Source organism: Chrysochloris asiatica, unplaced genomic scaffold (genome assembly GCF_000296735.1).
Source record: "Chrysochloris asiatica unplaced genomic scaffold, ChrAsi1.0 scaffold00212, whole genome shotgun sequence".
Taxonomy (NCBI): Eukaryota; Metazoa; Chordata; class Mammalia; order Afrosoricida; family Chrysochloridae; genus Chrysochloris; species Chrysochloris asiatica.
The window spans coordinates 2,323,123-2,335,645 of NW_006408730.1; the positions used below are offsets into that span (position 1 = coordinate 2,323,123).

A 12,523-nucleotide genomic window follows, 5' to 3' on the forward strand; every position below is an offset into this window, starting at 1 on the left:
AATATGTCCAAAGTAGGAGAGACGAAGCTTAGCCATCCTGGCCTCCAAGGAGCACTCTGGCTGCACTTCTTCCAAAACAGATCTATTGGTTCTTTTGGCAGTCTATGAAACTTTCAGTATTCTCCTCCAACACCACAACTCAAAGGCATTAATTCTTCTACGATCCTCCTTATTCACTGTCCAGCTTTCGCATCCATATGAGGCTATTGAAAACACAATGGCCTGGGTCAGGAGCACCCTAGTCCTCAAGCTGACATCTCTGCTCTTCAACATTTTAACAAGTTCCTGTGCAGCAGATTTGCCCAGTGCAATACGTCGTCTGATCTCTTGACTGCTACTTCCGCAAGTGTTGATAGTTGATCCAAGAAGAATGAAGTCCTTGACAACTTCAATCTTTTCTCCATTGATAAGAATGTTGTTTATTGGTCCAGTGGTGAGGATTTTTGTTTTCTTGACATTGAGATGTAAATTTCTTTACACAGAGATCATAATATTTCTATAGTCCACAAGGTATTATTGTGATTTGCTGGAAATTGTGAGGATGAGACAAGATTGGGCAGCATTTTATTCAATGGCAGCTAACAACAGCAGCATTACTATGACTGGCCAACAAGAAAACAACATAAAAGCATTTATAAAATGTTATGGTATCATACAAATATACATAATAATACAAATTTATAATTGTATAAAGGAAAAGATCTGATTCTCATCTAAAGCAAAGCAGGAATACAGAAAGTGGACAAAATTAATCATGCCCCATCCTATTTAGTCACTGAAAATCTTATGAATACCAGAGAAACACTGTCAGATACAGTGCCGGAAAATGAGCCCCTCAGGTTTGAAGGCACTCAAAATGCTTCTGGGGAAGAGCTGCCTCCTCAGAGTAGAGTTGACCGTGATGACGTGAATGGAGGGAAGCCCGTGGGACCTTCATTAGGTGATGGGGCACAACTCAAAACTAAGAGAAACAGCTGTAAACATCCATTAATAAACAGAACCTGGAAGGTACGCAGTATGAATCTAGGAAAATTGAAAATTGTCAAAAATGAAATGAAACACATAGACATCAATATCTTAGGCATCAGTGAGCTGAAATGGACTGGTATTAGCCATTTTGAATCTGACAATCACATGGGTTACTATACCGGGAATAACAAATTTGAAGAGGAATGGTGTTGCATTCATTGTTAAAAAACACACACATATCCAGATCAATCAAGAGGTACAACACTGTCTGTGAGAGAATAATATCCAAGTGCCTCAGGGAAGCCCAGTTAATACTACTATTATTCAAATTCACGCACCAACCACTAAAACCAGTGAGGATGAAATAGAAGAATTTAACCAACTTCTCCATCTGAAATTGATCAAACATGCAGTCAAGATGTATTGATCATTACTGGTGATTGGAACGCAAAGGTTGGGAACAAAGAAGAAAGATAAGTAGCTGGAAAATATGACCTTGGTGATAGAAATGATCCTGGAGAACACATGATAGAATTCTGCAAAACCAGTGATTTGTTTATTTCAAATACCTTCTTTAGACAGCATAAGAAGATAATTGTACACATGGACCTCACCAGATGGAATACATAGAAATCAAATTGACTACATCTGTGGAAAGAGGTGGTGGGAAAGCTCTATATCAGCAGTAAAAACAAGGCCAGGGGCAGATTATGGAACAGACCATCAATTGCACATATGCAAGTTCAGGCTGAAACTGCAGAAAATGAAAACAAGACTATGAGAGCCAAATGTGACCTTGAATATATCGCACCAGAATTTATAAATCATCTGAAGAACAGATTTGATACATTAAACACTAAAGACTGAAGACCAGAAGAGTTGTGGGATGACATCAAGAACAGCATACAGGAAGAGAGCAAAAAGTCATTGAGAAGACAAGAAAGAAAGAAAAGATCAAAATGGATGTCAGAAGAGATACTGAAACTTGCTCTCCAGTGTAAAGATGCTAAAGCAAATGGAAGAAATGAGGAGGTCCAAGAGCTGAACAGAAAATTTCAAAGGTCAGCTCAAGAAGACAAAGTCAAATATTACAACAGAATGTGCAAAGATCTGGAGTCAGAAAACTAAAAGGGAAGAACATGCTCAGCATTTCTCAAGCTGAGGGAACTGAAGAAAAAAAATTCAAGCCTCGACTTTCATTATTGAAGGATTCTCTGGGCAAATTATTGAATGATGCAGAAAGCATCAAAATAAGAAAGAAAGAATACACAATCACTGTACCAAAAACAAATGGTTGATTTTCAACTGTTTCAAGAGGTAGCATATGATCAAGAGCCAATGACACTGAAGGAAGAAGTCCAAGGTGAATTAAAGGAATTGGCAAAGAACAAGGCACCAGGAATTGATGGAATAAAAATGGAAATCTTTCAAGAAAATGAGGCGGCACAGGAGGCACTCACTCATCTCTGCCAAGAAATTTGGAAGACAACTATCTGGCCGACTGATTGGAAGAGCTCCGTATTTGTTCCCATTCCAAAGAGAGGTGACCCAACAGAATGCGGATATTATCAGACAATATCTTTGATATCTATGCGAATAGAGATTTACTAAAGTAATACAGAATGGCTGCAAGCATACATTGACAGAGAACTTTCAGAGGTTCAAGCTGGATTCAGAAGAGGACGTGAAATGAGGGATATCATTGCTGATGTCTGATGTTGGCTGAAAGAGAATACCAAAAAGATGTTTACCTGTGCTTTATTGACTATGCAAAGGTTTTTGAGTGTGTGGATCATGACAAGCTATGCACAGCACTGTGAAGTATGAGTATTCCTGAACACTTAATTGTGCTCATGAGGAATCTGTACATGGACCAAGAAGCAGTTGTTTGAACAGAACATGGGAACAATGAATGGTTTAAAATTAAGAAAGGTTTGTGACATGATTGTATTCTTTCACCATATTTATTCAACCTCTATGCTGAGCAAATAATCTGAGAAGTTGGGTTTTATGAAGAAAAACGTGGCATCAGGATTGGAGGAAGACTCATTAACAACCTGCGATATACAGATGATACAACCTTTCTTGCTGAAAGTGAAGACTTAAAATACTTACTGATGAAGATCAAAGAACACAGCCTTTGGTATGGATTGCATCTCAATGTCAAGAAAACAAAAATCCTCACCACTGGACCAATAAACAACATTCTTATCAATGGAGAAAAGATTGAAGTTGTCAAGTACTTCTTGTATCAATTATCAACACTCATGGAAACAGCAGTCAAGAAAATCAAACAATGTATTGCATTAGGCAAACCTGCTGCACAAGACATTTTTAAAGTGTTGAAGAGCAAAGATGTCAGCTTGAGGACTAAGGTGAGCCTGACCCAAGCCATGGTATTTTCAATAACCTCATATGTATGTGAAAGCTGGACAGTAATAAGGAAGACTGTAGAAGAATTTATGCTTTTCAGATATGGTGTTGGAGGAGAATATTGAAAGTGCCATGGGCTGCCAAAAGAACCAATAGATCTGTGTTGGAAGAAGTACAGCCACAGTGCTCCTTGGATGCCAGGATGGTCAAACCTCGTCTCTCATATTTCGACATATCGTCAGGAGGGACCAGTCGCTGGAGAAGGATATCATGTTTGATAAGGTGGAGGGTCAGAGAAAAAGAGGAAGACTCCCAGCAAGATGAATTGGCAAAGTGACAGCATCATGGGCTCAAGCGTGGCAACAATTGTGAGCTTGGTCCAGGACCAGGCAGTGTTTCGTTCTGTTGTGCACAGGGTCGTTCTGAGTTGGTACCTACTTGATGGCACCTAGCAACAACAACCACAACATCCTTTTCCTTCTTCAGTGTGGCTGTTTTAATTTCTCACCAGCATTCCTTAACGTTTTAATAGTCTTCTCTGTGAGCTACTACTTCTCTCCTTTCCTCTAGCCTCTTACCTATATGCCCATTTACATGTCCCTCTCAGTACCTGGTTTGTTACCCTTCTGTTAAGGAGCTCTGGTAGCGTAGTGGTTACAAGTTGTGCTACTAACCTCAGGGTCAGCAGTTGGAAACTACTAGCCATTCCGCGGGAGAAAGATGAGGCTTTCTGCTCCCATAAAGATTTACTGCCTCAGAAACTCTGTGCAGGGTTACTATGAGTTGAGACCCACCCCAAGGCACACCACCAGCTCCCTTCCATTACTATTTGTTTACCTTCCAGCACCAGGTTCTGTCATTGCAATAGCACCGATGCATTTGCCTGCAGTCATCTGGGGGATGAAGCGCTTAATCTGTTCTTCTGAGCCATAGTTTGCAATATAGGGCATGACAATATCCGAATGAAGACTAAAGCCTGGGCCAGTGCAATTTGAATATGCTCTTAGAAGAAAAACAAGAGAAAATTTGAAGCACGATATAGTAATTTTATTCTGTTTTTTGTTTCTCTGACTTGCAATTTTTGAACAACAAAAATAAAGAACTTACTACATTGTATGGTCTCCCCATGAAAACTATGAATTTCTTAAAAGTTCTCTCTCTCTTTTTTCTTTCTTCTGACTAATCTTTTCATTTCTTGCTCTAACATAATAAAAACACTCTAAAACATGTTTAATGAATTAAGAATTAAGAGAGAAAATATAACACAAATGACCTACAATTGTATTACCCCAACACAACAACTACTTTCTTTTTGGCAAATTACATTTTTCATAAAGATAAATTCGAACATAACTGAAATGATGGTATGTACATTTTGTAGTTTGCTGTTTTAATTTTAAATTATATCACACACACATACACAAAACCTGTTTTATATCTTTTTAACATAATATTAAATAGCTATATGAGGCGTGCAATGGCTTAGTAGAATAAGCACTGGACTGTGAACCACAAAGTTAGAGATTCAAGCCCACTCGTTGGGAGAAAGGTGAGGCTTTCTGCTCCCACAAAGGTTTACAGTCTCAAAACTTCTATTCAGGGTTGCAATAAGTCAGTTGCAATAAGTGCTTTACGGCAGTTGACAACAACAATAACAACAAATAGATATAAGACATTCCAAATTCTTTATATACCATAATTTACTTATTTATTCTCCTACTGCTAGACATTTAGATTGCTTCCAAATTTGAGATTATGATCTAACATGTTAATGCTTTCTAAACATATATTCTATTTTTTTATTAAATTATTTTCTTAAGATAAACTTCTAAAAATGGAATCTTGGGTTAAAGAGAATAAACAAATTAATTTTTTATATATATCTCATTTTTAATTGCCAAAGTATTTATCATTTTAGCTTATAATGCCACCGAGTCTATGAGTATGTTATTTTCACTGCTATCTTCTCAGCACTGAGTATTATGACTTCTGAAATTTCCACGAATTTTGTAGGTATTCAAAGTGAAATTTTCTGGTTAATTTAATTTCCATTTGATAATAAACATAAATCTTGGTTTAATTAAAATATTTGCATTCCTCTTTTGATTGTTTGAAAAATATTTTGTCCATTTATCAAATGAATTTTTGATTTTTAAAATATATTGACTATATTTCATTATAAAATAGGAAAATAACTGCTTATGACAATCAGAAATTAAATTATCCCTTTAATTTTCAACACCTAAGGAGCTCTGGTTGCATAGTGGTTATGAATCAGGCTCCGAACCTCAAGGTCATCAGTTCGAAACTACCAGCTGTTCCTTGGAAGAAAGATGAGGCTTTCTGCTCCCGTAAAGATTTATGGCCTCGGAAACCCTGTACAGGGTCGCTATGAGTCGGAACTGACTCCTCAGCACATAACAACAACAATTTAACAACTTAAAAGTGGATTTCCTTGTTGTCCCACTCAAAAATATATATAAATATATACAAGTGTTGAAGAGCAGAGATGTCAGCTTGAGGACTAAGGTGCGCCTGACCCAGGCCATTGTGTTTTCAATAGCCTCATATGGATGCGAAAGCTGGAAAGTGAATAAGGAAGATTGTAGAAGAATTGATGCCTTTGAGTTGTGGTGTTGGAGGAGAATACTGAAAGTACCATGGACTGCCAAAAGAACCAATAAATCTGTTTTGGAAGAAGTGCAGCCAGAGTGCTCTTTGGAGGCCAGGATGGCTAAGCTTTGTCTCTCCTACTTTGGACATATTGTCCAGAGGAAACAGTCGCTGGAGAAGGATGTCATGCTGGGTAAGGTGGAGGGTCAGAGAAAAAGAGGAAGACCCCCAACGAGATGGATCAGCCAGGTGGCATCATTGATGGCATCAAGTGTGGCAGCGGTAGTGAGGTTGGCCCAGGATCGGACATTGTTTCGTTCTGCTGTGCAAGGGGTCGCTATGAGTCGGTTCCGACTCGATGGCACCTGACAACAACAACATATACAAGTGTATTGTTGTAATTGTTAAGTGCCATTAAGTCTATTTCTATTCACGACAAACCTGTATAAGGTTTCCCACGAGTGGCTGGTGGGTTTGAACCACAAATCTTGAGGTTAGTCATACAGTGCTTATTCTACAGCACCACACTAGGACTCCATGTATGTGTACGCTGTTGTTGTTAAATGTCGTTGAGTCGGTTCTGACTCATAGCAACCCTGCATAGAGTTTCCAAGGAGTGACTGGTGAGTTTAAACTGCCAACCTTGTGCTTCAAATCGACCATGCAGTCCAGTGTATTATCTTACAGTGTCACACCAGGACTCCGTGTAAATGCATGTTGTTGCTGTTGTTAAGTGCCTCGAGTTGGCTCCAACCCATAGCGACCTTGTATATAGGGTTTCCGAGGAGCAGCTGGTGAGTTTGAACTGCCAATCTTGCAGTTCAAACAGATTTGTAGCTTGGCACATTAACCCACATTGCCACACCAAGACTCCATGTAAGTGTATAGTTGTACACAATTAAAACTATTTCCAATCTTCCAAGAAGATCAGATAGTATTTTTTTGCTATCTCTGGAAGATGAACAATGTGCATACAAAATAAATGACACGACTACAAATGTCTCCATACTTACTGTTCTTCCCAAACAACAGCTGCTGAATAGAGGTCCCCACCAATGCCACCATGATGCTCTGCAATGTTGACACCGAGCAGTCCTTGTTTTCCAGCTTTTTCCCAAAGCTCCCTACTTACTTCTCCAGCTTTCTCCCATCTATAGATAACAAATATTAAAAATTAGAGGGACTCATAATATTTTAAAGGCACAAACCTTGAATTTATAAATGATTTATATAAGAATGCTTCTTTAATTTAAAGCAACTGTTTTTGACATGGTCATACCCTTCTACTTGCATACGACTTTAATAATTTCTTTTCTTTTTTTTTCTTGCTTCTTCATATTTACCATTTGACCTTTCCTCTCTCTTTTGACTACTTATTGGACTTTCGAATTGCCCCACTGATATTCATGGGTGTTGTTCAATCAGCTGGTGCTCTTAAGGTGCAATCTTAATTTTTCCAACCTGCCTTGACAAGGCAATTATGGCCTATATATTTCCTTGAAGTGCATAACCTTATAGAACAAACACATACACCTGGCAAGAGCAATAAACTTTATTATGATTTAAACTGGAAAAACAAAAGAGCTGAAGTAACTTGTAGCATAGTTCTATGAAGAAACTTCTCAAAAGATGAGATATTTATGTAAAACAGTGCACAAATAGCAAATATCATGAAGATGGAGTACAACCAAGCAGCATCTTGCTCTGTGGTTCATAGGTCATTATGAGTAGAAACAACTAACACCAACAGTGCTTACGTTAGAAACGACAATGACATGATGAGAAAGCCGATGGCTAGTTGGAAATAGTTAAGGAATCAGAGCATTTTGTTGTTTCTTGAAGTGATAGATACAATTAGGAAGATATGGGGCTGTTTGAAGATACTGATTAATGATAGATTCAGGTATTACAAGAAATTTTATGTCAAAGAGTTTGTTGTCATGTGTGTTTTGATATAGTTATTTCCCAAAGCAGCTCTGGAAAGATTTGTATTGTTAGCCCCAAATTTGTTAACTTCTACTATTTCTACCTCAATGTGTCACCAACAATTTTTCTGGAACAAAGTTTTAAAATACATAAATAAATAAATAAACAAAAGCTTCTTTAAAGTGAAGTGCTCTGTTTCTTTAGTAAGAAGCGAGTTAGTTGCTTTTCACTGAAGACTGGATATGAAAAAAATATTTTTTTCATATAAAAATGAAGACTGGTCATAATTGAGGTTTCACTAATTCCAGTTACTTTTTATCAACAGAGTATTAAAATAAAAACCTAAGTGTACGCTGCTTCAAAATAATTTTAAAATATTATTGTAAATATATAAACGTATTGATATTGAGTGAATTTTGGAAACAGAGCAAAGTGCTATTTTAATATGAATGATAGTTTTTTTGTCAAAAAAGTTGTTATTGTTGTTCTTAAGTGCCATCGAGTCAGTTCTGACCCATAATGACCCTGGACAGGGTTTCTGAGGAGTGGCTGGTGAGCTTGAAACACCTACCTTGTGGTTCAAACCAACATTGCAGTCTGGAGCATTAACCCACAGTACCACACCAGGACTCCATCAATCAAGTAGGGGATCAATAATCAATCAATCAATTGTTTATGTGAAAAAGTACTTTGAGGTAGACAATTTGCCTAGAAAGATTTGCATTATGTTACCCTTTGAGGTTCAAAGTATTTTAATTCACTTATGGAGTACCTGGGTGGTGCAAACAGTTAACTTGGTTGGCTGCTAACTGAAAGGCTGGTGGTTGGTGTCCATCTAGAGGCGTTTAAGAGGAAAGCCCCGGCAATTTACTTCGGAAAAATCAGCTATTGTCAATCCTATAGAGCCCAGTTCTACTCTGGAACATATGGGGTCACCAAGAATTGGCATCAACTCGACAGCAACTTGCATTAAGAATATAAAATTGACTAAAAATTTTTTGCCACTTAATCACAGTTTAAAAAATATACTCCTCTTAGATTAAATTGCAAATTTTCTGAAACTTCCCACTTTGAATGGTATCTTTCAGAATCCATCCAGAGAACTCTGAATTAAATTATGAACCACTAGGTCCTAGAGTATTTTGGTGAAGAGCTAGAAAAATGATAATCACCTACAAAACACATGATTTTTCTTGTGCAGACAGATTTCTAGAAAATCGTACTTACACACACCTAGCATGAATTACACGAAAGGAAAATGTGCCACTTACTCTGCATGATAAGGAACCACTTCTTCTTGAAAAAATTTCCTTACACTTTCCCGGAAAATGTCGTGCTCTGAAGAAAAGATTCGTCTAATTCCTATGTCTGTTAATTTCTTAGCAGAACAAGTTTCTAGACGTTCGACTCCAGAATGAGAACATCTTTAAAAATACATAAAAAAAAAAATTATTAAAGGAATGCTGCTTTTCATACCCAAATTAGTGCCACCAAACAATGGAAGGAAGATTAATTCTACTGAACGTGATACACCCCACCCTACTGAGACAATGTGGAGGTAAGTATAAAGAACAGAAGGACTGAAGCTTGATAAACCTCGGTGCAAACTTGACCATCATCACTTTTGACAGGACCTATCTCCTGGAAAGGTCTAAGAAGCAGCTAACCCTCCTTAACTCAGTCTCCATTTATAAATTCATGAAGAAGACAGTGCCTAGGATTAGCCACATGTCTGAGTTGAGGTGAAATACAGTGTTGTCACAAGGTATGTGAATTAAATTACACAAAATCTAAATAGTACAATATCATACTAATTGATTTGTTGTCATGTCATGGACATGATATATTTAAAATAATGCAGACCCTCCAAAATTAACATTTTATACAGAACACAGAATTTCCAATGGCAGATATATATAAAACTGAAAATTGTATTGATGTTATTGCCAGATTACAGAACCATTTTGGGTATACATCAAAATGGCCACTCATCTTTTAAAGATTCAATCCAAACCCCAAGCTTATTCCCATCTAATTGATTCTGGATCACAGTGACCCTATATAAGGTTTCAGAGACTCTAAATTATTATGGGTGCAGACAGCCTCATCTTTCTCCCTCGGAGCAACTGATGGTTTTGAACTGCAGACCTTGTGGTTAGCAGTCCAGTACTTATCCCACAGTGCCACCAGAGCTCCTTAGTGTTAAATTATTCAAGATTAACAGGAATTGATCCTACCCCAACACACCAAGTTTAAAATGTAGTTATCTCAATGGTACTCTTAAGTAACCCTACCCCCTCCACACCAGGTATTCCTGAAAAGAATTCTGAAAATCTGTATACTTTGAGCATTTTCAAATTCACAAGAACTTTTTTTTTCATATACTCAAATATTGCCAAAGGATGTTTTCTATTTTGCTATAAATTCTGTTTTTACATTTCTTCTTAGCTGGGACCTATTTTTTTTTTTTTTTTTTTTTAAGTCTTGGTCCAGAAAAAAACATATGTTCATATTATTGTAATCACACTAGTCTGAAAGTTGTTATCTGAAACTTAATTAACCATTATGCTATTGCCTTAAAGTGCCATCGAATCAGTTCTGACTTATAGCAACTCTGTATAGGAGCTTATGGTGGTTTTGAACCGCTGACCTTTAGGTTAACTTTCCAGTGCTTATCCTATAGCGCCACACCAGGAGTCACAGTTAACAATTATATATTTCTTTAATTAAACCTTAGATGATATTTTTCTAAGGTCTTCCTAACTACCATTTTTAAAGGTTAGAGTGAATTCAGTTAATATATTATTATTGCTTAATTAATCTTATTTGTTAAGCATTTAGGTTGTTCCTATCTTTAAAAGCATTTTTTCCCAAAATGAATTATTTTGTTTTAGTTTGCTTCATATCTTTGTCTAATGTGTATTTTGTGTCATTTTTATTTATATCTACCTTTTTTCTTTTTAAATTTTTAAAAATTATGATTTGAGTGAAAGCGTACAAAGGAAATTGGTTATTCATTCAATAATTCATACACATTTTGGTTTGTGATAATGATCACAGTCTCCACAATTTAACAGCACTCTGACCACTGCTGCCATATAGCCAAGCTACAATCACATTCTATAAAACACCAAAACCCAGGCAAGAACCAATACCAAATGCCATACACCAGGGAGGCAGGCAACACCTGTGAAAGTTACTCTGAGTTAGGCAATAAGAAGAGTGAAAAGGGAAGCCCACATCCTGATCACATTTTCCTGGAAGCAATAAGGAAGCATAAAACATACCAAAACATATACTCAATTATGTATGAAGGTCACAGATAAACACTAAACATGTCCAAGAAGCAAAAGCAGATGACCATATCAGCACATATGCAGAAACAAGATAAAATGTCTGAGACAAATGACCTAGAGGTAGACCTGGACTCCATTCTGGAAGAAGAACAGGCCTTGGAAATGCCTGAGAAGGCATTCAGAAAAATGATTATAAAATATTTCAAAACACTTTACAATGGAGTTGAGAAAAATAAGGAAGAAGTCAGGAAAGCACTACAGGAACAATCAAATAAAATAGATACAGCATTGGAAACAATTCAAAACCTACAGAATGACGTCCAAACGATCAGTAACAGAATATTAGAAATAGACAATACTCTGAAAAGGCAAAGGAATAGAAAATAAGAGATGGAAGGCAGAATCAGTGAGCTGGAAGACAAATCTCTCAATACTACTAAGCTAGAAGAGCAAACAGAAAAAAGAATAGAGAAATCTGAAGAAGGTCTAAAATTCATGTTGGAAAACATGAAGAGGAATAACTAAAGAATTATTGGCATTCCAGAACAAGAAGAATTACACAAGTCCACAGAGGAAATAGTTAAGAACTGCTGGAAGAAAATTTGTCTAACATCCTGAAAAGTGAAAACATAAACATTCAAGAAGCTCAACGAAACCCAAGAAGAATAGACCCCAAAAGAAAAATTACCAAGACTTATCATAATCAAGCTCTCCAAAATCAAAGCTCTCCAAAATCAAAAAAATGAAAGGAGCTAAGGAAAACAGAAGTGTTGCATACAAAGGCAAGCAAGTCAGATGAAGCTCAGATCTCTCAGCAGAAACCATGCAAGCAAGAAGGCAATGGGGAGATTTATATAAAACCCTGAAAGAAAAAATTGCCAACCAAGAATCCTTTATCCAGCAAAGCTATCAATCAAATATGACAGTGTAATAAAAACATTCCAGGATAAACAGAAGCTAAGGGATTTTGCCAAAGCCAACCCTGAGCTAACATCCTAAAGGGAGTTCTGTGGATTGAGAACAAATAAGAACAGATAACAACAAGAGATTGACATATGTCCAGCACCTCCCAGAATTAAATTGACAGAACGAAGAGTCGAGAACAGAACAAAACTATAAGACAAAACTCAGAGAATCTGGGAGGTCAGTCTACGATCAAAAGAATTACAATGCAAAAGAAGGTAAACACATAGGAACAGAGATCCAGACGGTGAGGAGGTCAGGTAGATTACAGGATAAAATAGACTGCACTAAATGGAGAGAAAAGTTAATGGACTATAAGGCAACCTCAAAGAAAATTAACACTTAACAACAGACCAAGAGAATGAAAATCCAAGAAGAACATG

General features: G+C 36.9%; 1 protein-coding gene across 1 annotated transcript in view; it reads right to left on the bottom strand.

Annotated features, from left to right (window-relative positions):
* The window catches only part of ACADL (acyl-CoA dehydrogenase, long chain), a 69,240-nt gene that overhangs the window by 45,969 nt on the left and 10,748 nt on the right, over positions 1–12,523 (bottom strand). Inside the window, exons 2-4 of the mRNA XM_006872751.1 lie at positions 9,153–9,305; positions 6,969–7,106; positions 4,180–4,344 (exon numbers count right to left, since the gene is read on the bottom strand). Coding sequence (XP_006872813.1) covers positions 4,180–4,344; positions 6,969–7,106; positions 9,153–9,305 — 456 coding nt within the window. The remainder of the gene's footprint in view (positions 1–4,179; positions 4,345–6,968; positions 7,107–9,152; positions 9,306–12,523) is intronic.